Source organism: Lepisma saccharinum, chromosome 2 (genome assembly GCF_977018435.1).
Source record: "Lepisma saccharinum chromosome 2, izLepSacc3.1, whole genome shotgun sequence".
NCBI lineage: Eukaryota > Metazoa > Arthropoda > Insecta > Zygentoma > Lepismatidae > Lepisma > Lepisma saccharinum.
Window position 1 is genome coordinate 111,273,349 of NC_139230.1, and position 26,076 is coordinate 111,299,424.

Genomic DNA, 26,076 nt, shown 5'->3' on the forward strand with positions numbered 1-26,076 from the left:
TTTTGCTTTGTATTTTGTAATATTGTAATTCTGTTGTTTTGTATTTTTGTAATTTTTAAAATGTATATTTAATCTTTATTGTAAATATTTTTAATAAGATTCTTTGTAATTGGAACTATTGGTTCTGTTAAGGATCTTTTGCTAAATAAATAAATAAATAAATAAATTATAACGAGCAAAATATGTTCTAGCAATATTTTTTATAGCAGCATCAAGCTCCAAAAACAATATCTCTATAATTTCATCTGTCAAATTTTTCTCCTCGCTCCCATAAACTTCACCATTTTCGTGAGTTCGCTTTGTGAATGAAAGAGCTTCATTCACAACGGACGAGGGTTTAAACACTATCTCTACTTGAAGGAACGTCCCACGGGGGACACTCCCAAATTAAGATCATGGGCGTAGTTTCGAGAACAACGTTCTATCAACAGTCCATCTTCTTTAATAGATTGGTTCCTTCCTTCGATTCCAAAATGTTCCCCCTCCTCTCTAAGCGTCTCTATACTGCAGTTTCCTATTAAAGCTCTCTTTCTTTAGTAGAATGATCATCAGCTATTTCCCGAGGAAGGGATTGGTCTCTAGAATACCTCAATTACAGAACTCTTGCTTGATTCGCTCTTCTTTCCGCGAATTTTGGATTTTCTTCTCATCAGCTTTCCACTATGCTCCGAGGCTTCATATCTCCCCCAAAACGGGTAAGTTGGTGGATGTTGAATTGATCACGTGTAAAGACCAACTGACACACTCGCTGAGGAAGTTACGCATAGGCATAACTTGGCGGTGGCCAGGGGACGCTTCCTCCCGTCAAAGTTTCAGGTTTATAAAGTTTACATGTTAAGAGTACTGAGGGGCAAAGTAATAAAGAGTAATTTTTATGATTACACAAATGTAACACCTGGGAGCTAATTTTATGGGATGGAAAAAGTATTTATTCTGTCCAATCCCCCCAAAGTTAGGCCCCATGTTGGTACGAAACAAACTGTTTAAACTTCTGTCCCAAATATCAGGTTTTTCTTATAACTGATGTCGATTCTGCCAGTGAAGAATGGTTTAAGATTAATAAATGTGAATAGGAGAATACACAACCGAAAATTTTGTCAAAAATTTAGAGTTTCCTGAAGTACTCTGTATAGAATAGACAATGTATTTTCTTGAAGATACACAGTGTGATATGAAAATAAGTCGAATATAATTTAAAAGATTCTGTAATTTGGAATTTAATTTGCTGCATCTATTTCTTACTTGTCATTGTCTTGAACATAAATACACAGGGTGGCGCCGGTAACGCTTTGCTCATTTAGGATACCTTTCCATGCTACGAGGCATTGAAAAAATACCTTTTTTATTCTGAATGTAAGCAACCTGAGGAGAGCTTCGTGGTTGTTACTGATACTTATTATGACTGTCGAATAAGATTCGAAAAGCGACAGTGTGCTACAGTCGTTGCAAGATTGGTTTGCACAAAATAAATAATTCGTGAGTTTTGCAAGGAATATTTACACTCCATAGGATGCCTAGTCTATCTGCATCGTATTACAAATTTTATCACTTTCCAACAGAAATAATAAATGTCAGTCTCAACTGTGAATTTTTGTCAAATGGTTGCATACATATAGGATAGAAAATACGGTTTTTCAAGGATTGTAGCATCAAAATGAGTAAAACAAAAAAAAAATGTTTGTCAAATTCAAAGCTCCTTTTAAATCCACTTCATGCTCAGACAGGCTAATCGAGACTGGACCTAACGTGGGACCCTTTGATTACAAGGCTACAGCGTTACCATTACGTCATCGGGGAGGCCTAAAATGAGCAAAACGTCATAAAGAAAAGTTGTTTGTTTTCATGTTCGCTACGCCCTGTGAAAGTTTATCGGCGACATTCTGTACACACACTAACAGTACGAGCGAGCACACACGCACGTTACGTGCATGCTTAGAGCGCATGTTGTGCCCCTCCCAGAAAGAAATTGGATCCTCCTATGCCATAAGTAATCCCTATTCAATTTCAGTACATCTGATATCATGTAAACAGTAACACTACAGTCTTCTCGAAGTAAGTTCCTCACACTTTCCACATTTTAAGCGGTATGTGCTGTTGAAGATCGACCTGATGGTGGATCGTCTTTGACTTCTTGTGCCATTCAAACACACGGCCTCTGGGTGATGCTGGTGACCATAGGCTTGCGGCATCATTTTCTGTGTTCCCGTAGGGGTTTTCTCTAGCTTGACACAAAATTAATGTTAACTCTCTGCTCCAACTCCGCGTCCATCACGTCACTTGTTTAGCCTAACTACACTCTATCCCGGGAATCTCTCGAGCAAGGCCGCGCATAAAGTAGAGAAGGGGAGAAAGCTGGTATCTGCAGTCGTTTTCCCCCTCCACGAAATCCCTTTCCCTCTCACATGTTCATGGGTCGAGTCGTATCGAATCACTACTTGCACAGAGACTTGTTTTCGTTCGTTCGCCCCAGCGATTCCCGAGACAGAGTATAAATGAGCCAACACGACGATGCGCAGTGATAGTAGCTTCGTCGCATTGCATTCAAGGGGTCCCGGGTTCGATACCCGGTGGAGGCACATAGATCTGGATCCCACTTTAAACTGTAGGTCGAGTCCCAATTAGCCTTACTGTGTATAAAGTGGACATAAATCACCAAATCAACCAACCTAATCAAATTGCAGTTATGTGCATATATGTGTATTTTTTGAATGTTTATAAAATTGGAATATAACTCCTTCAGTGAAATATACTATTATTTAATTATTGATATAAAATATTAAATTTGTAAATTATTATGTGAAACTTACCTGGTTGTAGATGTAGAGTGTTCAGTGCAGTAATGTTTGGCTTTACTGATGACCCATCGGTATTAAGACATGAGTAACTTCCTTCTTCATTTTTACATATTTGTGTAATTGGGTCACAAGAATGTATCTGTAGCAAGCATTCATTTATATCTGGAGAAAACAAATAATTTCCATTTTCGTAACTGTATACGACTGTCAACACACATATAATTCAACGTTATAATTTCTAATTGTATCTCTATGGTCTAATTTGAATCAAACTTATTTAAATGCTTACTTCTCAATTGATGAATATTTTGTCAAAGTAATACAAATTGTAATATAAAATGTGAACTAGATGCTTGAGTTAAAAGGTCTGTGTCGTGAAAGCACATCGAGGTGATTTGGAGGTAGAGAGAGCACTATTCAGGATTTCAGCCATTGTAAAAGTAACGTGATCAGCACCACCCACGTTCTTGCAATCTTTGATCCCCAATGTTACTCCAGGTATTCATTTATTAGACTCACTTCATGCAGGAACAAGGTCAGAAAAAAATACCAACATTAGTGAAGTTACTAAGATACTGACTGGACCACCGTGGCTTCAAATATTTTTCTTTATAATTTATTTTGTTAAAAAATGAGTTGATGTTTATACAGTGCGTTCAGTTTGGCTCGGAGTCGAGATAGCGCGTGACTGCGGAAAGACGAGGAAAGGCGCATTTTCGTCCCGTAACGTCTCGCTCATTTTTACGCACATATCTTTAGCATGCAGACAATTATATTTATATTGCATAAGGACATAGGTGTGTGCAGACCCTCTGATTATGGGGGGCAAAAGCCTTGATGAAAGTTCAGTTGGGAAAGAAAAAAACTCATTTTATCTCACTGTTTTAGTTTCATTGGATTGTTGGGACATGCATATGCATACATACATACATACATACATACATACATACATACATATAGTATGTATAATGCAACAACATACAGGCACCATAACGAATAAATAAGTTGTCTCTGAAATGTGCCGCGCTCCTTTTCCTCCAAACAATTGTGTTCATGCATTTAAGATGAAACTGTGTTAGCAGCAAGAGTCTGAAGTACTTAGTAGTTATAACTTCTCTCTGTCTGGCAATTTACAACGCATTACAGAAAGGAAAAAAATGCGAGCGAAGCGAACAAGTAAATTTTTAGATCCAAATTTTTGCAATCTGAAAACAATATTGATTTCATATGGCACAAACAATTCACAGGTCACCATGGCATTCTCTTTTACAATTTTTTAAATTTAGATCGTTTGACGCCAGACCCACCTCCCGCTGCCCTCTAGCTCTGAACTACACAAAACTGTAAAAAAAGCAGACATTGCAAGCGAAGAGAGCAAGAAAATTTTACGAAATTTATTTTATTTGAATAACATTTTATATCGAGAGGTGCAATTGCCCCTTTGTGCCCCCCTGTAGGTGCTTTTGACCTTCTGGAAAAATTATGCAAGAAAGACGTGAAAACTTATTCCATCTTGAGTATCCTTTGGTCCTGCTACTCTTAGATTCTACTAGTCTTGCTTTCTTTTACCTCAATGTTTGCCCCTTATAATTGTTTTGCATCCAAGGTTGAGGAGGGGCAATGTCCATAACTCCCCTGTGGTTGTGCCACTGCATCCGCTTTCCCGTAGTTGCTTTGAATTTTAATCGGCTTGAAAATACCGGCGATAAGATTCCTCTACACTAAATTTCTAGGTGAAATGACTATAATAATGTAGGGACATGGACGTCTGGAAAGAAGGGGGCGCACACCTCCCCCTTAGAAATCGAATGTCAACTAAAAGTATACATTTCACACGTATAATTTGATTTCAGTCATAGTAAATTACATTAATGCGATAATTTCAAATCCAAGTGGTGTTTTTTGAGGGGGTAACACTATGGGCGTATATATAGCTCACGTAAGGGAGGGGGGGGTTCAACTTTTGGTTCAAGTAGGGTTTCTATATTTCATAAGTGAAAATCCGGGACACTACTGACCGGTAGCTTGTTAGCGAGCGGGGGTGACTGGACCCGATCAAGTTGTATGTATATACAACATAATTGTCATTTACATCATACATTGTGCGGGAACTTTATTTGAAAACTTCGGACTGAACACATAGGCACCGAAACACTGACTCCTTATAGTAGGTAAGCAGGTTACTATACAATTGAAGAGAATTGTAACTGAAATTCAGCACTGCTAGCAGACAGCGGCGCCATCGTGAAGTCAAAGATGTACCGTCTGTACCTCCTTCGTTAACTCTTGTATTATGGAGAGGGAGTGGTTCAATGTAGAGTTAGATTATTTTGTAAAATGAGCATTTTAAAATTACGTCCACGCATTTAAATACAGATACCTGGTGAAATTCTAGCCCATTTTGATATGTCGCACGACCCCCTTCCCATTTAAATTTCTGAAGTTGAATTCAAGATGGCGGACATCAAGATGGCTGCCGACCATGCGGGTGACGTCAATGTGGTTCCACCTTGGCCTGATAACGATTGGTCATCGCCATTTTCACGTTCCATGCCGCAGTGGCGTTGTACTGAAGTGTTAAGTGACTTATTGAGCCATAAATTTGTGGTATTGTTAACTCTGCAACAATTAAAGTTAGGTGAAAACAAATGTCACAGTTGTTTTCCTGGTGAAATTCTAGCCCATTTTGATATGTCGCACGACCCCCTTCCCATTTAAATTTCTGAAGTTGAATTCAAGATGGCGGACATCAAGATGGCTGCCGACCATGCGGGTGACGTCAATGTGGTTCCCCCTTGGCCTGATAACGATTGGTCATCGCCATTTTCACGTTCCATGCCGCAGTGGCGTTGTACTGAAGTGTTAAGTGACTTATTGAGCCATAAATTTGTGGTATTGTTAACTCTGCAACAATTAAAGTTAGGTGAAAACAAATGTCACAGTTGTTTTCCTGGTGAAATTCTAACCCATTTTGATATGTCGCACGACCCCCTTCCCATTTAAATTTCTGAAGTTGAATTCAAGATGGCGGACATCAAGATGGCTGCCGACCATGCGGGTGACGTCAATGTGGTTCCCCCTTGGCCTGATAACGATTGGTCATCGCCATTTTTACGTTCCATGCCGCAGTGGCGTTGTACTGGGGGTGTTAAGTGACTTATTGAGCCATAACTTTGTGGTATTGTTAACTCTGCAACAATTAAAGTTAGGTGAAAACAAATGTCACAGTTGTTTTCCTGGTGAAATTCTAGCCCATTTTGGAATGTCGCACGACCCCCTTCCCATTTAAATTTCTGAAGTTGAATTCAAGATGGCGAACATCAAGATGGCTGCCGACCATGCGGGTGACGTCAATGTGGTTCCCCCTTGGCCTGATAACGATTGGTCATCGCCATTTTTACGTTCCATGCCGCAGTGGCGTTGTACTGGGGGTGTTAAGTGACTTATTGAGCCACCCTGTACACAGTGCAGGGTCCATTAGTACAAGGATCTCTCGTTGAATCGCGAGGACATTATTTCAACCTCCTTAATGTTAAACACATCCTCTCGGGTGTTGAAGAAGAAACTGGCAATGTAGCCAAGATCATCAACAATTTGTGCATATTTGAGTACAAGAATTTGTCACAATTTTCTACTGCCTACGATGCAGACCCTTGACATGTCTTTTCAATTACTGTTTGCCACATTTTTCATTCAGATTTGAAAATGTAAAAAAATATCAACCAGGCCATCCAACATTTTGACACACTGTTCCAATGAATGAGGAATAGGCATTTCATATTTTAATAAGTTGTTGCAATTTTTCAATGTGTTGACTGTGTTCAGAGAAACTTGGGTTCATTTCTATTACAAAATGGTCCAAAAATGGACAACAGTAAAGTTTCTACTATTAGTGTATACGATTTCACAAGTCACCCTACTGAGTGTTGATACTTTTCTGTCCATCTTGTGTCAAACAACTTGAGAACCTTACAGTACTTCCCTAGCTATCTTGCACTGCATTTTTACAACCAAATTACTTTGAGTAGATTGATTGATTTATTTGCATTATTTTACTTCGCTTTTTTGTGCCAGTTTTGGCTAATTTCCGAAGATCGGGATGAGTGATGACATGATAAAATTCATGAATGGACACCCACAAATGCCCATGCCCATTTCGGGTTTCGAACCCGGGACCCACGATGTGCTAACCACTGGGAGCTGCTCCCTTGAGAAGACTCGAAGGGGAAAAAATATAACTGATTTGACAGTCTCAATATCACAGAAATTACACAGTAATGGGCAATAGCCAGGGTTAAAATGTACAAAAATTGCTTTTGGACACTTCTCTGAAATTATCAATCTATTGCATCAGCACCATCATATTTTTCACCAACTATTTTTTTTTCTAAATCCACACCCACTCAACCCAGAGAGAGTAGAAGTACTAATAGCTGAAGCTAACCCAGATGCAGTTATAATCTCCAACAGGGACAAGTTTTTAATTCCGATCTAAAGTTTAAAAAATGGTTTATTGACTTTCGACAGTTGGGAAATTTCAAATTTTCAAAAAATTAGAACCTGAGGAATACTTAAATCTTGTATGGTAACAAACCATATCGGGAACTTCTAATGAAAATTATAATGTTGGCGCTATAAGTTCACAAGCAGCTGCTTCGGGCAGAAATTGCATGTGGCATTATAGAATTTGTGAAATGTCCGGAGTTTTCTGAGTATTTTCCAGAGAAATTCCGAAACTATCAGGAAATTGCAGAAATTTACTTTCCAGTCTCATCTGGTGTGTGGAATTAATTTCTCTCTCATCCGTAACCCGTTCTATACGCTTGTAATTTATGAGAACAAAATAAGTCTGAAGAAATTTTTACGAACAAGTCTCTGCGCATAGCGGATAGAACAGATAATCTGGTAATTTTACTGAACCTAAGGGGGATTTCGACCCGTTGAGCCCCCCCCTTAAATACTCCCATGATCGGGGTAATATGCTCCATGGAATAATACCTTGCTTGTCCCTCCGTGGAAAAATCTCCGGACGTCCATGATTATGGGGGGAAATTGCCCCCCTTGCCCCCCCCGTGCGCACGCCTATGCATAAGGAGTACTAAAATGTGTTATAAGAGTTATTCAAAGTGGTGGCCAACTGCATTCACACATTCTAGTCATCTTTTGATGAAATTTTGATTGATACGTATATGTGTTCTCTTTGCAAGTTGATTTCTTCCCATTGTTAAACACTACTGTCGGATTAAAAATTATACGAGGGTGGTTCAACATGCTCCGCCCCTGACATAGAAGGAACCCTCGTAGGAAAACCAAATCACTGTCACTTTTCAACATAGTCCCCTGCAACATTAACACACTTTTCCAATCGTCCTTCCAGTGCTTCAATCCCAGCAGAAAAAAATTATTGTGGTTGGTCCTGCAACCAAGCATTCACAACATCCATAACCTCGGAATCACTGGCAAAATATTTTCCACGAAGGTGTTTCTTCATGTTCGGGAACAGGTGGAAGTCACTGGAGGCCAGATCTGGAGAATAAGGGGCATGAGGGACAATTTCGAACCCTTCTGCATGAATTGCAGCCACCGCAACTTGGTAGGTGTGGGCGGGAGCATTGTCACAATGGAACAACACACCACGGGCCAAAATTCCGCGGCGTTTCTTCTTGATGGCAGTACGTAATTCTTCAATTAGGGTTGCAAAATAAACACCTGTGATTGTCTTTCCCTGTTGGAGATAATCTATCAAAAGAATTCCTTCTGCATCCCAGAACACAGATGCCATCACTTTGTCCTTTGATGGTTGAATCTAGAATTTCTTTGGGGGTGGAGGATGGGGGTGTTTCCATTGCATGCTTCGGCGTTTACTTTCGGGATCGAAGTGGTGAACCCACGTTTCATGCATTGTAACAAATCTCTTCAGAAACTTTGGCTTGTCAGCCTTTATTGTCCGTAACAGGTTCTGACTTGTCACACAACGTGTCCTCTTTTGGTCGACCGTCGGCATTCTCGGGACCCAACGTGCAGAGATCTTTTTCATTAACAAATGATTACGAATAATTGAATGCTCACTGCCAGTTGAGATGCCACATGTATCTGCTATATGGCGGACAGTCACTCGCCGGTCTGCCAAAATCATGTCATACACTTTTGTAATCATTTCTGGTGTGGTCACCGTTGCAGATGGGCCACCACCATGCTCATTTTCACAGGTATGCCGACCACATTTAAATTCACGGCACCATCTCTTCACTAGGTCATATGAGGGGCTAGAGTCTCCAAGAGTTCCCACCATATCTGCATGGCTGTCTTTCGGTGTTACATTTTTCTTGAGTAAATATTTTATCATTGCTCGGACCTCAGATTTTTCCATTTTTTCACATGTGGCTACACTTCTTACTGATCATCAACTTGTATCAAAAAGATAAATTGTTGTAAATTCTTGAAACTTTGTGGATATTAGTCTAAAGAATGAACAATGTTACATATAAAATTACAGGTCTCTACTATCACTGGAAATGGGTCAGGGGCGGAGCATGCTGAACCACCCTCGTAGATACCCGAGTTTCGACTCCAATTGAAAATTAACCAGTACATCTACATAAAAACGAGTTACATCAAAATTTAGCTAGAAGTGTATGGGGAAAGGGATGCATGGGGATGCTATCACCCAGCTAAGAAAAAAATCATGAAGTAACCCCCACCCCCAGCAAAGATAACTTGCATAAGCATCCTCCTCCACCTACTGCATTGTCTTCAAGATGATCCATGTAAGGATCCTTTCTTCTATCCCTAAACTCGAACAAGCAAATTCGCAGCTAGGAATTTTCAATTCGAGCACTGTAAATCCTAAAATGGTAACAAACTGGAAAGGAAGAACTGATTCGACAGAAATGTCCTCAAAATTCCAATATGTAAAATATGTAAGAAAAATGAATTAAAAAAATTACTCCAAAATAATTGTGACATTTAACTCATACGCTGTATACCATGCGTAGAATAACCAACTTTCTCCTTTGTCGTTAAAAGTGCCTTAGTGTGATAGCCTGAGGTGAAACACACCGGATGTGTTCTGTTAGTGACACGTGACAGCAACAGTGTTGCTAGTGTCTCTCGTAATATTGTGAAAACATCGATTTTTGGAACAGCACATTTATTCCCTTGTGCAATGTATTTGAAACTTCGTCAAAGTTCTTTTCTGTCAAATTCAATAGATGGTCATCCAAATTGTTCGTTGGTATTGTGAAATGTTGCAATAATTTACCTCAGTGAGTTCTGTGCATCAATACACACGATTTTCAAAAAGAAAAAAAATCCGCCTTTTGCAACACTTTGCTTATTAGTTATTAAAACATGCATGTTCTTACATATGTTTGTCTCTCTAAATTTTCCCAATATACAGGGCATTCTCTTGGCAGAAAGCGTTTCTTCTCATTCCGTTTCGCTATTCCGTTATAAGGTCGTAAACACCGGGTTGCGTGACTTTTCGGACACTCTGTATAACAAATATTGTGGTATATATCGCAATGCACACCTGAGCTGCTTTTGAGAAACATCCGAGCAGCCACACTGTTCGCGAGCTCTCGCCTGACTGACGCAACGTCTTACTGGCGTGCGTACATAAAAAAAAGAAACAAATGCATGTTGCTATGTGCGCTAAGCGCTGTGTTCTTGATGACATTTCAAAGTTATAATAAACACATGATTATCATACAACTGAGCTACCTTACAATTTAAGTATACTACGAATATATGTTTTATTTCTAGTGGTGTGGCAGGAGGGTTTGATGAAGTCACATTTCCCCTATTACCCTTCATAAAAATACCGTAAAGATACCGTATTATGTAGAAATATATCATAGTACTAAATAGCTCAAAAGGGATTGACATTCCTAGCACACTATTGGCCATAACGTTTAATTTGACAGTTTCTTCACAACTTACCAGCTCAGCTTTAGATGTATCGATGTAGATTTGCATAAGAATACACAGAAACATGAAATAGAGAAGAAAAAGAAGACAAGGATAGAAATAAATAAATAAATAAATATAGAGAGAATATCTTGAGAAACAGAGAGACAAAGAGAGACAGAGACAAGCTAGAGAATTAGAGAGAAAGGAGTCACGGGGGTAATAGAAAGGGAAAAATAAGAAGAGAAAGAAAACAGCTAGAAGAATAGGGTTATGGAAAAATGAAGAAATAGAGAAGATGGAACAAGTGAACAATGAGAGAGAGAAATATAAAGATAGGAGAGAAAGATAGGGAGGAAATCTGAAGAAACAAAGAGTGTTGTGATAGTTATATGGAGAGATAGAAGCAAGAGAAACATTGAAAAGGAACAGAGTGTAACAGAGAGAGTGAAATAAGATTGTGAGTAGAGCAAAGGAAAGTAGGGAGTGAGAGAGGGGGCCACTAAATGGCCAACAAAACAGAAAGTAAGGCGAAAGAGGGTGATACTGTCCTTCCATTATGAAGAAAATAGCTGATTTGGGCTTTCAGGAAAGAACAGTTTTAGGTGATCACAAAGACTATCAGAACACATTTCAAAATTGACCATAATGAAGAGCAGCAGCAGAGAAATACTGGTAAGAACGGAGGATATTCCTAGATATTTCTTTGCTTCTTATACTAGATAAAATTTAATTGATCTGAAGCATATCTCTGAAGAAACATGTCTACACCATGAATCTAGAAACAACCTAAACATCAATTGCACAAATAAAACACGATATTTTTTTGTTTCGCACGCATTACATTCATTAAATTAACCCGTATTCGAAGTTGTAAGGTTGAGAGAAGGATGTTTGCTTGAGAGTTGTGGTTAACTGGGGAGATGCACCGGCGTTTAAACATGGAAACTTAATGGCAGCTTGGGGGATGTTTTGTGTAATTCTTTCTAGCGGGAGGGATACCGTCGCCCCACTTCCCCCTTCAACTTCCCCCTTCACTTGGAGCACTAAAAATAATCTATTTCACTTGGGTCATCTTGTCATTTAAAATAATGGTACTTTAAATCTGTCATATATTTGATTACAACACAGTCAATACACAGCAGTTTTAATAATAGTGAGTAATTACTATTGTATTTTGACCGGCACAAGTCATATGGTTATGTATTTTTCCATGAATATAAACTTTATTGTACATCGACTTCTACAAATGTAATGTCATAAAGCAGAAATCTTCAGGAGATATCCATAGGATATCCACAATGTCCAGATCAGATCCATGGCTAGTATGGATATTCATTGAAAGTCCATGGGATCTCCCGTTTCGGAGATCCAGAGGATCTCCTATCTAGCACATCAATGGGATATCCAGAGGATCTCCCCTCTTTGATATTCATTGGACGTCCATGGGATCTCCTAGAGATCCAGAGGATCTCCAGTCTTGGATATCATCGGGATATACGGTATCATATCGACTTATTAAAAAACTGACATAAATATTTTTATATCCGTGGAAATATTCATTCAACTAAGTATGTTAGGATCCAAACTCTATAATGTACTATTAAAGCATAACTCTCAAGCATCACCCGACCAGAAGAGTCTTGCTGCCCATTGTCTGACGCATGTCCACATTATGTCCAATTTTAGTCCAGAATGAATACGTTTATCCACAATCAAGTAAAAAACATCGAGATAACGTCCCGTTCACGTGAACCAAGTTGCACTGAGGTCCAAAACATATCCAAAAAGGAACCACAGAATGTCCAAAAATATACAAAAATCAATCCACAGAATGTCAAAAACTAACATCCAGGGATATTCCCAGCAGGGTTGTTAAAGGTCCAGGAACACATAAATTCTAATGGGTTCTATCGTATTCCGCTGCAGGACTGGAACCTTTTTTTCTCTCACACAATTTAAATTCGGTACAAGTTGCGTATTGTTTCATTGGAAAAAGGTTCCTGGACCATATTTAAATAGATCCGGAAAAAAGGTTCCTGGACCGAATTTAAATTCAGCCTGAAAAAATGTTCCTGCACCGAATTTAAATATTTTACAGATAAAGAGGTTCTTTACGGTCCAGAACCTTTTACGCTTGCTGATTTTCTCTCCCGGACCGGAATTGAATTTATTTAAAGTTCCTGGAACTTTAACAACCCTGGTTCCCTAGGCGGCCATATACAATGGGTGTCTTCTGGATATTCCTGCATATCCTTTGGATCCATTATAGGTTTTTCCACACTTACGTCGGCCAGTCATAGTTCTACAGTGCGTCCATTTCGATCTGCAGCCGAGAGATCGGGAGAAACGTGGCGGGCGGCGCTGACGGAGATGCCGACATTTGAGGCCTGTAATGCCCGCTTATTTTTGTGGACATCTTGCGAAACGAGCACTAACCTGTGTTATAACACGCAAAAGCTCTTCTGTAATTCTTCCAAGTTCCACCCTTATATACACAAATAAATACGCTTTAGAAATTATATTAAGAGCCACAGATAATACTCTGTAAAACATTTTAATCATAGTTTTGACCAGTAACGTCCTGCTTAAGTTTATATCCTTGAAAGAGTTTTGTGTCGATGGGGATCGTTTGGAGGTTTTGAATGTGCAACACTGTATCAAGATTACGCTGCAGACGAACCGTTAAAAGCTAATGGTGTTCGTGAGCTTCCTTGCAATCCGAAATCTCCTAGCTCAAGTTTTTTGTTCCTTCGCGACTACAGAGCTGTGAATATAGTGGCAGGCAGATGTAAACCAAGAGCGTGTTAATTTCGTACTGTGCGTAAGAGTGTTATTCTTGGTTACTTGCCGTTACTTGTTTGTGTTATTGCAGTGTGTATGTGTGTTGTGTCAGTCAGACGATTGGAATGCCAGCCGCAAGGTTCACGTTAGAACAAAGAATTTTTATGTATGACACTTACGTGAAAACAGACTCGTGTCGAGACGTGTGTAGGCAATTTGTACAGAAATTCCCAGGCGTTTCACCTCCACATAGAGATACGGTTAGACGTCTTGTCCTTAAATTACGAGAAACTGGATCGTTACATTTTAAAACACCTAAGCAAAAACGACGAATTCTAACCGAAGCAAAACTCGATGAAATTGGTGCAGCGTTAGAACGTTCTCCAAACAAACCTCTACGCCGTGTTTCACAGGAGATGGGCCTGTCAAAATCATCAGCACATACAGCCACTAAGCTACTAAAATTAAAACCGTACAGAGTTCCTATAGTGCAAGAATTACGGCCCCCTGACAACGTAAGTAGAGTAAATTTCTGTAATTGGGTTTTGCAGAATATTGTAGATGGTATTGTTGATCCACAGTTAATATTTTTTTCGGATGAGGCATGGTTTCACTTGCAAGGTCATGTTTGTTCACAGAACAATAGATACTGGAGCACTGAAAATCCCCGAATAATACACGAAGTTCCGTTACACGATGCAAAAATTGGTGTGTGGTGTGCTGTAAGTGCCAAAAGAATAATAGGGCCTATATTTTTGAAGACACAATAAATTCAGAGAGGTACCGCACACAAATACTCGCGCCGTTTTTTCAGTTGTTATCAGATAATGAGAGACAATATGGGTATTTTCAACAAGATTCGGCCACAGCCCATACCGCCGCTGATTCTTTGGACGCTATAAGGGAGGTGTTTGATGACAGAATAATTTCAAGAGGTTTATGGCCTTCACGTTCGCCAGATCTTACCGTATGTGACTATTATTTGTGGGGAACCTTGAAAAATAGAGTCTACCGAAATAACCCTCATAGCATCGACGAACTAAAAGACAATATAAGGGCAGAACTAGGAAGAATTACGGAAGAAGAACTTTTGCGTGTGAATCAAAATTTCATCATCAAACGATGCCAGGAATGTGTGAATGTAGGTGGACATCACTTTGAACAACTCTTATAACACAGGTTAGTGCTAGTTTTGCAATATTTATATAAATGTCTGCATATGTCCATAAAAATATGCGGGCATTACAGGCCGCAAATGTCGGCATCTCCGTCAGCGCCGCCCGCCACGTTTCTCCCGATCTCTCGGCTGCAGATCGAAATGGACGCACGGTAGTAAGGGAAGTGTGGAATGGGGATTTCACCGCAGACCAACCGGACAACAGCAGTGGCGCCGAGAGTCGCGACGTCGAGGGAATGAACTACTACGTGAACCTCGATCTACTGTCTGCTGCGTTTCTTATCGTGCTAGATTGGTCGCTTCCCCGCTCCCCACTTTCTTCGCCAGCATTAGGATCGGCCGCCGTAACAGTAGAAAAGACCTTTAGATGTCTCCTGGATATTTGTGTGCTGATTGATTTTCAGAAAAAAATATGTTTTGTCAAAAATTTGTATTAAAAACACACATATTTTTTCTTCATGAATGACCATTGACAGTAGTTCAACTATTCTCTTCATTTTATAAAATGATCCAAATATTACAAAATATCGTAAATGTCAACAAGATAAAAGTAGATCTACCTTCTCTAGTTATAATTTCAAGAATCAGTGCATGTATGTTCAGAAACGTGTAACACTTTCTACTTTATTTTTACTCACTACAACAATTGAGGACTGAAAGTGGTAAACGTTGTAAGTGCCCAAAGCGAAAGTGTTGGGAAATCGCATCGTTCCGCACATCAGCCCGTAAGAACGTGCACACTAGTGACCTCTTTACACACCCTTTGAACTACTTAGAGGGCTACCAGCCACTTTTCACGTTTACCACATTATAAAGCATGGCACATTTCACAGTTTAACGTGGAAAACGGTGTTTGAATTATTTTGGCACTTACAGAGTTTACCAATTTTAGTCTTCAATTTATGTTGTATTAAAAAGATCTGCCATTTAATGAATTTCTAGAGCACAATATATTGTACTTAGCTCTTAGCTTGAACAGCCCGACCCTGTGGCCGAGTGGTTAGCACATCGCGCTGCAACGCCAAGGGTCCCGGGTTCGAATCCCGGTCGGGCTTGGTTGTTTGTGAATGTCCCTTCATCAATTTCATCATTTCATCACTCATCCCCATCTTCGCAAATTAGCCAAGAGGCACAAAACGCGAAGTAAAATAAACTAAATTAATCAATCAATCTTAGCTTGAACAAATTGATCAACATTATTATAATTTTTAATTTTTTTTTTTCCAGTGTCATTCAAAATTCTATCGAACTCTGAACTCATGAGTAAAATACAGAATTGAGTACTTACCAACACAGTTTCTTTCATCAACATCCAATTGATAGCCTGGGTGGCAAGCACATTCAATAGCCACTCCCGTGTCAAGACACTTGTGAGCACAGGGGTTGTTTGTCTGGCACCTGGAAACCACACAGAATAGGTAAATTATGGCATGGAAAGAATATATTTTTGGAAAGTTAATTTTTGCTTGAATCTGTTCTAAGTGTAGCTCAGACGAAAGTGATTGTGGAGGCGAGAAAATATTGGAAGGGGGCAATTACATTACTCATGCAACACATCTACGATCTCTCTTCGCGCTAATGCAGCCTACAAAGTGAATTAATGCAGGCTTACAATGACGTAACCTCTGAAAACACATTTATTTATGTTGCTGCGTGGGCGTTTACTGGATAAACTTTAATTCTTGTGAGAAGCTTATCTCCAGACGATTCGTTTTAATAACGGCATTAGCTCTTTCTATTCGTGAGAACTGCCTACGTTGCTTTGTTTCTATTTCCCTCTGTCAGTGTAGAAAGGCAGGTGAAAACTGGTATAAAATAGTTTTCCCGTTTATTATTTCAAAATTAATCGTCTTTCTTGAGATGAAAGCCTCCATGATGGCGTAGTGGTAACGTTGTCACCATGTAATCAAGGGGTCCCGGGTTTGATACCCTGTGGAGGCACTTAGTGGTTTGGATCCCACTTTAAACTGTAGGTCCAGTCCCGATTAGTCTAAAGTGGACTTCAGACAAAAACTCAAATTCTTCAGATGAAGCTAGTGATTTAAATATTCAAGTTATAAAATAATAACATAAATGATGAAAATCGAATGTTTAAAAGAGTTTAATTTTCTTGCAAAATAAATACGACATTAGATTTGGTTGGTTGATTTGGTTTTTTAAGTCCACTTTATGCTCAGTAAGGCTAATTGGGACTGGACATACAGTTTAAAGTGGGATCCGAACCACTTGTGCCTCCACCGGGTATCGAACCCGGGACCCCTTGATTACAAGGCGACGACGCTACCACTGCGATATCGGGGAGGCCTCAAATACGACATTAGAGGAATACAATTTTCTTAATAAACAATAAAGGTCATTTAACGAAGTGCAATTCTAAAATTCGCATGTGATTTTGCAGTTAGTCAACCAACACAGTGAATTGGTCAAAATTTTACTCTGTTGGGATTTATAGACCTGTCTTGTCATGGCTCTATGAGCGTCCCACAACTGGCAGAGGTGGGGTAGGGTTGGTGGACTACTTGGTGGTCCTCCATATGCCTAGGCTATTTTGGCGGTTAGGCGTAGAGCTGACAACTCTGCACTGTTAAAAGTAATGTCAAGAAACAGCAACATGAGGCCATGGGTGTTCCCAAGGTAAAATATTCGGGAGGTAAAATAGTCTCCCATTCGGATCTCCGGGCATGGACTACTTTGCAAGGTCCCTGGACTAAGGGTAGGATGTACAGTAAGAATAATGATATTAAATTAGTCGCCTAGAATGTTTTGAGCCTTTACGACCTAGGGCATTTCAGTATACATTTAAGGTGGCCAGGATAAGGTAATTGTAAAACTAACAATTATACTTTTTTTCTATGGTGGTACTGAAAATCAAAATTTTCGAACAGGCTTCTTCATAAATAATAGAATTTTCTCGGTTCTTAAAACAGTAGAACTTATTAATGATAGGATGCCATATGCAGTTTTACAAGGTAGTTGGTGTAAAATTATTTTAATAAACATACATACACTAATAGAATGTGAAGATTATAATACTTATGATGATTTTCTTGTAGAGTTAGAACAGGTCGTTCATAAATTTTCCCAGCATATAAAAATTCTGTTGGGTGACTGTAATGTACAGTAAATCCACTATTGGTAAAGAAAGTCTTGAATTAAGTAATGATAATGGAATAAGATTAATTAATTTTGCAACCTCAAAGAATTTAATTATAAAAAGTACCACTTTTAAAAATGAAGATATCCATAATTATACCTGGTCTTCTCCAGTTTGTGTTGTGCCCCCGTTTCCCTTCTTTATTCCGGCCCTAGATTACTTCCCTTCCTTACAATCGTAACATCCCCATAAAACTGAGAAACTTTATCAGACATGGAGTTCATAAACCCGATCACCAGCCGTTTCACTCATAGGTATCTAAGGAATGTCATGTCAGAAGTTAAGCAACCTACCTGAATGAGTGGTATTGCAAACAGGTAAATAAGGTGCTGACCCAAAGCAATCTCTATCCTTCCACACCTCTCCTTGATTGTCTCGAGAGCAGATTACAGTAACGCCTGAATTTCGGTATAGGGAGGGGGTCATGCATAAAATTTATATGTGTCCCTAGTTCGTTTACAAGTACAGATTACAGTATTACTACGGGTAATTGGCAGCTCCTTTGCTCAGGGGGTTTATCTTTAAATCAAAGCAATATATCTGGAGGATTGCATGGGGTTTCTTTCATATCGTTTCTATTTACATATTACAAGTTGCTTTCACAGGTTGTCACGCTCCGGGGGTACTTTAAATTGATAACAAAACATTTATTATATGTGATTATTTACATCTTCGCCAAGGTAAGTGCTCAGCGGTGGGAGCTCAAGAGATTTCTGCCCCTCGGTGCAAGATAATGGAAACCCACAAATTAACAAAAAATGAGTTATGGTTGTTTTGCAAACTTACATGACCCTACCTTTCGTCCTGCATTGTCAGAGTTCGCAATCGACACTGCCATCTACATTTTCTAGCGTGTACTAATTTATGCCATCATCACTTTTTCGTAGCAAGATAGTGGTAACCCACAAGGCAAGATAACCGCCAATTCAGTGAAGGGTGTGCGTCTATCGGAGTAATTAGAAAGTGAATTTCCGGAAGAAGAATGTGATTTGGAAGATAGTGAATCATCATACAAACCATCAAACAGTGGGAGTTCCACAGATGACGAAGAAAGTATATGTATTATCGGGTTTATTATATAGACATTCAAGTAGTTTTGTGGCATACCATTATATTACACCAAGATACTATTGTTGTGTTGAATACCATTGTCTTGCTCCCGATTTACTGCGACTTTTTTTCGGTTTGTTCATTGCAGATCGTGCCCATGGTCTCAGAAGATGCAGTTGCTGGTCCATCAGGTCTCCAGATTAATCCACAGGGGAAGTCGCATAGGAAACGAAACGCCAAAGAAAATGTAAACGCAACCAGTGGGAGAGGAACAAACGAAAACTTTTGTGCAACAGTGGATGAGAGTACATATCGTTTTCGAAGAAAATAGTCAAAGCGGTCATTCAAGGAGAAGACTGTTTGTGTTCTAGAAAGTGTTTCAAAGAATTGACTGCCCATCAAAGAGAAAAGTTGTTTGCAGAGTTTTGGAAACCGGGAAACTTTAATCTCCAAAATTCATACATCTGCTCTTGTATGAAATTGATTCCAGTAAAGATACACTATGTACAGAAGACAAAATCTAGAAGACAGAGGTCAGTAACGTATTCACTCAAAGGATCTTCCGGAGAACCTGTAATTGTATGTAAAACAGCTTTCCCAACTATTTTAGGATTACAACAGCATCAGGGAAGAGTGGAAAATCTCCAGAAGAAGTTGAAACTGAATGAAGAAACCACACCCCCTCAAGATAAACGAGGAACACATGGAACAAGAGTGAACAACATTTCTGACGAAGATATTGCATTTGTTAAGAAGCATATAGAATCATTTCCGACATACCAGTCTCATTATTCAAGACGAAGGAATGAAAAAGGGAGGAAATATTTAGGTTCAGAGCTAAATGTAATTAAAATGTATGAACTGTATATTGGAGCGTGTGAAGAACGGTCTCGAATTCCAGTGTCAGCTGACAAGTATCGACGAGTATTTTGCAGCAATTATAACATGGGATTCAAAGAACCAGCTATTGACATTTGCAATTTTTGTGACGAACTTATAATCAAACTTGAAGGTGAAGAGAACACAGAAGTGAAAACGAAGTTAGAAGAAACTCAAAAGGTACATCTGCTAAAAGCTGATAGTGTTGCAAAGTCAATGCAGAGGCACACAGAAGAAGCAAGGGCTCATCCAGATGATGTCGAAGTTTTAGCTCTTGATTTACAACAAGCCCTTCCAACCCCAAAGTTGTCTACCAATGTTGCGTTTTACAGAAGGAAGCTTTGGACGTACAATCTTACCATCCATGACTATGCTTCTGGTCAAGGATTCATGTATGTATGGTCTGAAAATATAGCTAAAATAGGTTCAGATGAAATTGCATCGTGCTTACTATGCTTTGTCAAGTCATATCCAAAAAAGGGGAAAAACTTGTTTTTGTATACTGATAACTGTGCAGGGCAAAACAAAAACCGCACCATGTTGTATCTTCTTAGTGCATTTGTGCCATGTGGGTTTTATGAGACTGTTACTCACATTATGCCTCCAGCTGGACATTTATTTATTTATTTATTTATGAGCAATCCCATAACAGAGAAATGCTCCAATTACAATGGGATATTACAACAATACTCACATTATGCAACACAAAAAAAAGAAAAAGAAAATAAAAATATAAAAAATACAATACAAAATACAATACAATATACTCACCGACAAACATAATACAACTAATACAACAAAAGAAAAATTATAAAACTAGAATAATACTATAGTACCAATATACATGAAGCTGAAGCTTCAGACTTCAAGCAGTATAACGAAACTCCATTTTAAAACCCGCACTAAACAAAAGAGATAAACACCCAACTCTCATTTTGATATTTTTCAGATTATCGAACATATAAACATAAAAGATAATATACAAATCCATAACGTTAAGTGCAATTCAATACATACAATACACAACATAAAAATAAGAAAATTAAATACCATTTATCGTTACATCTTAACTTTGTCTTGAATAGTAGCTCTTTATTACTGATATGTACTTTGCGTAAGGGAATGCAAAATCTACATCAATTTCATCCTTAACAATACTATTATGTAGTCTACACATACTAATGACCACAGAATTCTGATGGACCAAATTTTTGGGAAAAGTGTATATGAACGGTTGACCAATCTTAATGATTGAGGTTTAGTACAGAAGTTTAATCTTTGCAAAACTTCATCTGTTTCGGTTAGACCATTAACAACTTTATATAATAAAATATGCTTTGCAACATCAGATCTAGTTTTCAAAGAGGAAAATTCAAACTCAGTTAGTAGCATATTATAAGGTATTCTTAACACATAAGACGATTTTTTATATTTTTTAAAGAACAGATATCTTAAAAAATTATTCTGGATTCGTTCGAGTTTATTAATATATAATTGAAAGTAAGGACTCCAGATTACATTAGCGTATTCCAATTTACTCCTCACCAGAGCATTATACACAACTGTTAAATCTTTAATACACTGCATTTCCTTTGTGTTTCTAAATATAAATCCCAGAGTTCTGAAACCATTAAGTACTAGTTTATCAACATGGTTCTTGTAAGTGAGTTTAGAATCCAGAATTATTCCTAAATCTTTAATTATATTGACTCTCTGAAGACCCACATTACCAATAGTATAATTAAATAAAAATGGAGATGAAATTCTTGTAAATGTCATGGAATAGCATTTAGCAACATTAAAAATAGAGCTTATTTCTTATACACCATTGATTGCATTCACTCAAATCGGACTGTAATTCTGTAAGATCCTTAAATTTTACAATATTCTTGTAGAGTTTTAAATCATCTGCGTATAGGAGACACTTTGAGTAATTAACAACAGAAGGTAAGTTATTAATATATAATAAGAACAATAAGGGACCAAGATTGGATCCCTGTGGAACACCCGAATGACTAATATATGTTCTCGGTGAACAAGCATTATAAAGAACATACTGCTCTCTATTCAATATGTAAGACTGAAAAAAAGCAACTAAATCATCCGAGAAACCGAACTGTTCCAATTTTTGTAAAAGGATGCGGTGATTTAGCTTATCAAACGCTTTTGCAAAGTCAGTGTAAATTACATCTACTGTTTGATTTTGATTAACTGCCTCAGCGATATATTGAGTAAAGGTAACGAGATTAGTTACAGTAGAACTTCTCGGTATAAATCCATGTTGACAAGAAGATAAATAGGGTTTGACTTGGAAAAATATTTTATTGTAGAGTATTTGTTCGAATATTTTAGCAGGTACAGATATTAATGAAATCGGTCTATAATTTGTGATGTCACTAGGGTTACAAGATTTTAATATGGGACAAACTTTACTTATCTTCCATAAAGTAGGAAACTTACCCGATTTTAAAATCAGATTATAAATTTTATATAAAGGATAACATAACCACTCACCACAACCTTTAAATACATAGGAGGGTATTCCATCTGGCCCACAAGATTTACTTCATTTTAATTTCCGAATAGACTGTTTACATTCATCCTCCTTGATCTCCATTACAACTAAACAGTGACTCACATCAATGGTTAAATTACCAATATCCAACAGCTCTGTATCCTCTTTTTCATAGACACTACTAAAATATTCAGCAAACGAGTCTGCGATAGACTGATTAGAATCAAGAACCGTACCTTTATATGTCATTGTATTCATTCGAGTATTCCCTTTCTTCTTATTGTTAATAAAATCCCAAAAGCACTTCGGATTAGTTTCAATAGCTTCTTCCGAGTTACTAATATATGCTCTATATGCAGCATTAATCAGCTTCTTTGATTCTTTACGAAGCTCTTTAAATCTTAATAGATTATTAGCTGAATGTTTCTTTCTCTTCCTATAATTTTCTTTTGACTTTAACACATTTATAATTTCTTGAGTGAACCAGCATGGATAAGACCGTTTCTTATGTTTCTTTTTAGGTACTCGTCTCGTGATGACTTCATTTAATATTTTGTAAAAATACGATACAGCTTTATCTGGATCATCAAAGTTACCTAATTCATCCCAGTTCACTTCCTTAATGTCTTACATATTATAAAAGTCCGCCTTCCGAAAATTAAGAATGTTAGTAGTTCTGTTTTTAATATTACTTTTTGCATTACCAGTGTTGACATGTAATTCTAACGGTGGATGATGCCTATCAATCTTCACAAGAGGATCCGTACACATTCGAACTTCCGGCAAATTATCTACGTTCGTTAATACTAGATCAAGCGTTCTATTATTGATATTTTTAATATTATTTATGCTAACAAGACCAGTCAGAGACACAAAATGATGCAATTCCATTTCAATTTGATTCCCCTGTGTCAAATCATGAGTCGACCCAATAATAGACGGAATATTGAAGTCTCCAATTATTATAATTTTACAGCTACATATATTAAACATATCTTCTACAAATGCATAAAATGTTTGATAAGCTATTACATTTGACTTTGGCGGGAAGTATACACAAATTACAATTAAAGAGTAAATTTCAAGCCCAATCTTAATGCATACAATCTCAATATTTTCAATATTAACATCTATGTTTCTTACATAATAATTACTTTTTACAGCTATTAAAGCACCTTCACCCCTTTTATCCATTCTATCCTGACGAAAAATTACATACCTATTATTATCGCTAAATTCAGAGTCCGTTACATTAGCCGTAAGCCAAGTTTCAGTTATGGCAATTATGTCATAATTGTTCGCTAACACACTCAAATACATATCCGTTAGTTTAGTATTTAAGCCACAAACATTTTAATAATAAAATGACAAATTTGTATGATTCTAAACAAGAGCACGAACATCATGCACTGACTTAAGTATATGTACCCGAGAGTCATTAGCTGCCTTTCTAAGTTTTATATTGCCTGCCCAGTCAATCCAAAGAAAAGCATAATTTCTTTCATTTTTAAGTTTTCTAGCCTCATTGAATACACTCCTCCTTAGCGGTGTTAAATTACAATTAATATATACAGCCCCCCCCTGATTCAGACCGAGGTCCCTACAGTGTAACGTCCTTTTTACTTTACGTCTACGAAGAACTTCATCTCTGACGTCCCTCTTTACAAATTTAATTATTATACCAGGTACATTTTGGTTTGATGATTTCAATCTATGACAACAATCAATCATATTGTCTTCAAGTTTTACATCCAAAGCCTGACCTACATTCTTAACAATATTTACTACATTTTCGTTTTCATACCCGTCTTCCATGTGATTCAGATCAAGCCCTTATAGAAAAGGCTCAGTCACGACACCAGTTCATATATTCACCTGATGATTGGATAAATATCATTGCCACAGCTGCAAGGAAAAGGCCTTTTATAGTAAAGAAGATGTCACAAGAAGATTTCTTCCATATCAGTGAACTGTCCTCGAACTTCACAAAACGAAAAGTTGATACTGATGGTGTGGAGCTAAAATTTCGTGATGCTGGTTCATTTCAGTTTGCAAAGGATGATCCCTTGACTGTAAAATTTAAAAACACCTACAGTGATATTGAAACATGGCATGACATTCCCCTTGGCAAACGTGAACCTAGACCCAAGATCGACCTCACTAAACTTGCACGTAAATACAGTTCTCAGGTTCCAAATTCTGTAAAGAAGTAAGAGGACTTACAGTATCTGCTGTTGTACGTGCCTCCAGTGTATTATTGTTTCTACAGCAATCTGCATTTTGATGCACAAATTAAAGATGCAGACTGACTGTAGATATTAATCATTATAAAAGAGGGTTTTTTATACATCACTAGACTGTCTCAATTTGTGCTCATTTTGTATTAATATCATCAATCCTGATGGCTTAAGATTATAGAAACTGACAATCATCCTCACATGCTAAGATAAAGCATTAGTAATATTGGTTTGTACTTCGCTTTTCAAATAAAAAAAATACTTCCTTTTGCATTATTCATATCACCATACATATTTCTTTGATAAATTTTGTAGCAAAAGCATGGTAACCATCAGTTAGCTGCAATATAATGTTACGCCACGTCCATGTTTTCCCACAAACATGTACATCAATTTTGTTTCTTTTTAACGTAATTTATGGAGTCTCATGTTTGGAGTATAGGGTATATGGTTCTTGAAAGTTCATTTTATCAGTAAGTAGAGTTTCAAGAGCTTCAACTTATATTTGCGAAATTAATGAATTTCTAAAACATTCATTCGCGTTTTTCTCAAAACTACCTTGTTGTGGGTTCCCATTATCTTGCACCATTATAAAGTATAGTAGTAAGGGTAGACTACTGACTACTGTTGTAAATACTAACAACAGGATTAATTTAATTAATACAATATAATTGATAGTTGAAAACAAACATGAAAAACAATTACATCAATGCCCCTTGCATTCATTCATTCACACTCTCACTCATGCTTCGGAATTTCGAACATAATAAGAAATACAACTTTGACTTTGTGATTTAAGTAATTAATGCAGTACCGGTTATATCTAATGCATTCGCGTTTTTTTACACAACTTGTAATCATGTTGTAGGTTATGCATGAACGAAATTTGACACTACTCCTCTATGAAACCATAAATGCACATTACTTATTATACCATTACCTTATACTCTTATAATTCAAGATTTAGCACAATTATTCTGTTTACATTAGCGATTGATAGTGCGGGACAAATCTGGAAAGTTATTTTATGCAAATATGATTTTTTATACTGAAATTGGTGTTATGAGTAAAGTAATAATCGTCATCACGAGTAAGATACTAATTGTCACAATAAGCAATGTTAATTAACGGATGATAACGAACGTATCTCGGCGAGTTCAGCGGGAGATATTAATTGGCGGGTGAACGAAGTTTCTTCATTTCAAGCACATCACTCTTGGGCCTTTCGGGACACACTGTCGCTTACCTTTGCCAGATCTAGTCGGCATATCCATCCTGGGCGATTACAGGTTACTTGTCGGCGTCTTTCGAACTGCTGGCGGCGTGATGAATAAGCTTCTTGCTGTTACGGCTTCACACAAATGTGCAGGCATCTGTCGCAGGTATAAGCGTCGTTCTTATGGTAAGGGGGAAAGGCCCCCACGGGCCCCTTCTTCTTCTCTACTCCATTTCGACTTGATACATTCCCGGTGAAACACAATAAACAAACACGAAACGGTATTCTTGGAAAATACGCTTCCTTTTAACCGTAGATGAGTATCGAATGATAATCTGTGTCTTCTCACGGCTGAAAACTG

At 37.8% G+C, this 26,076-nt stretch overlaps 1 protein-coding gene across 4 annotated transcripts in view; it reads right to left on the reverse strand.

Moving 5' to 3' along the window:
• LOC145984114 (uncharacterized) overlaps nt 1–26,076 on the reverse strand; it is a 677,559-nt gene that overhangs the window by 470,622 nt on the left and 180,861 nt on the right. For 3 of the 4 annotated variants that reach the window (XM_083117546.1, XM_083117548.1, XM_083117544.1), the window contains exons 6-7: nt 15,953–16,062; nt 2,808–2,957 (exon numbers count right to left, since the gene is read on the reverse strand). In XM_083117546.1, the coding sequence (XP_082973672.1) occupies nt 2,808–2,957; nt 15,953–16,062 (260 nt within the window). The remainder of the gene's footprint in view (nt 1–2,807; nt 2,958–15,952; nt 16,063–26,076) is intronic. The other variant, XM_083117547.1, reaches the window with a different exon arrangement.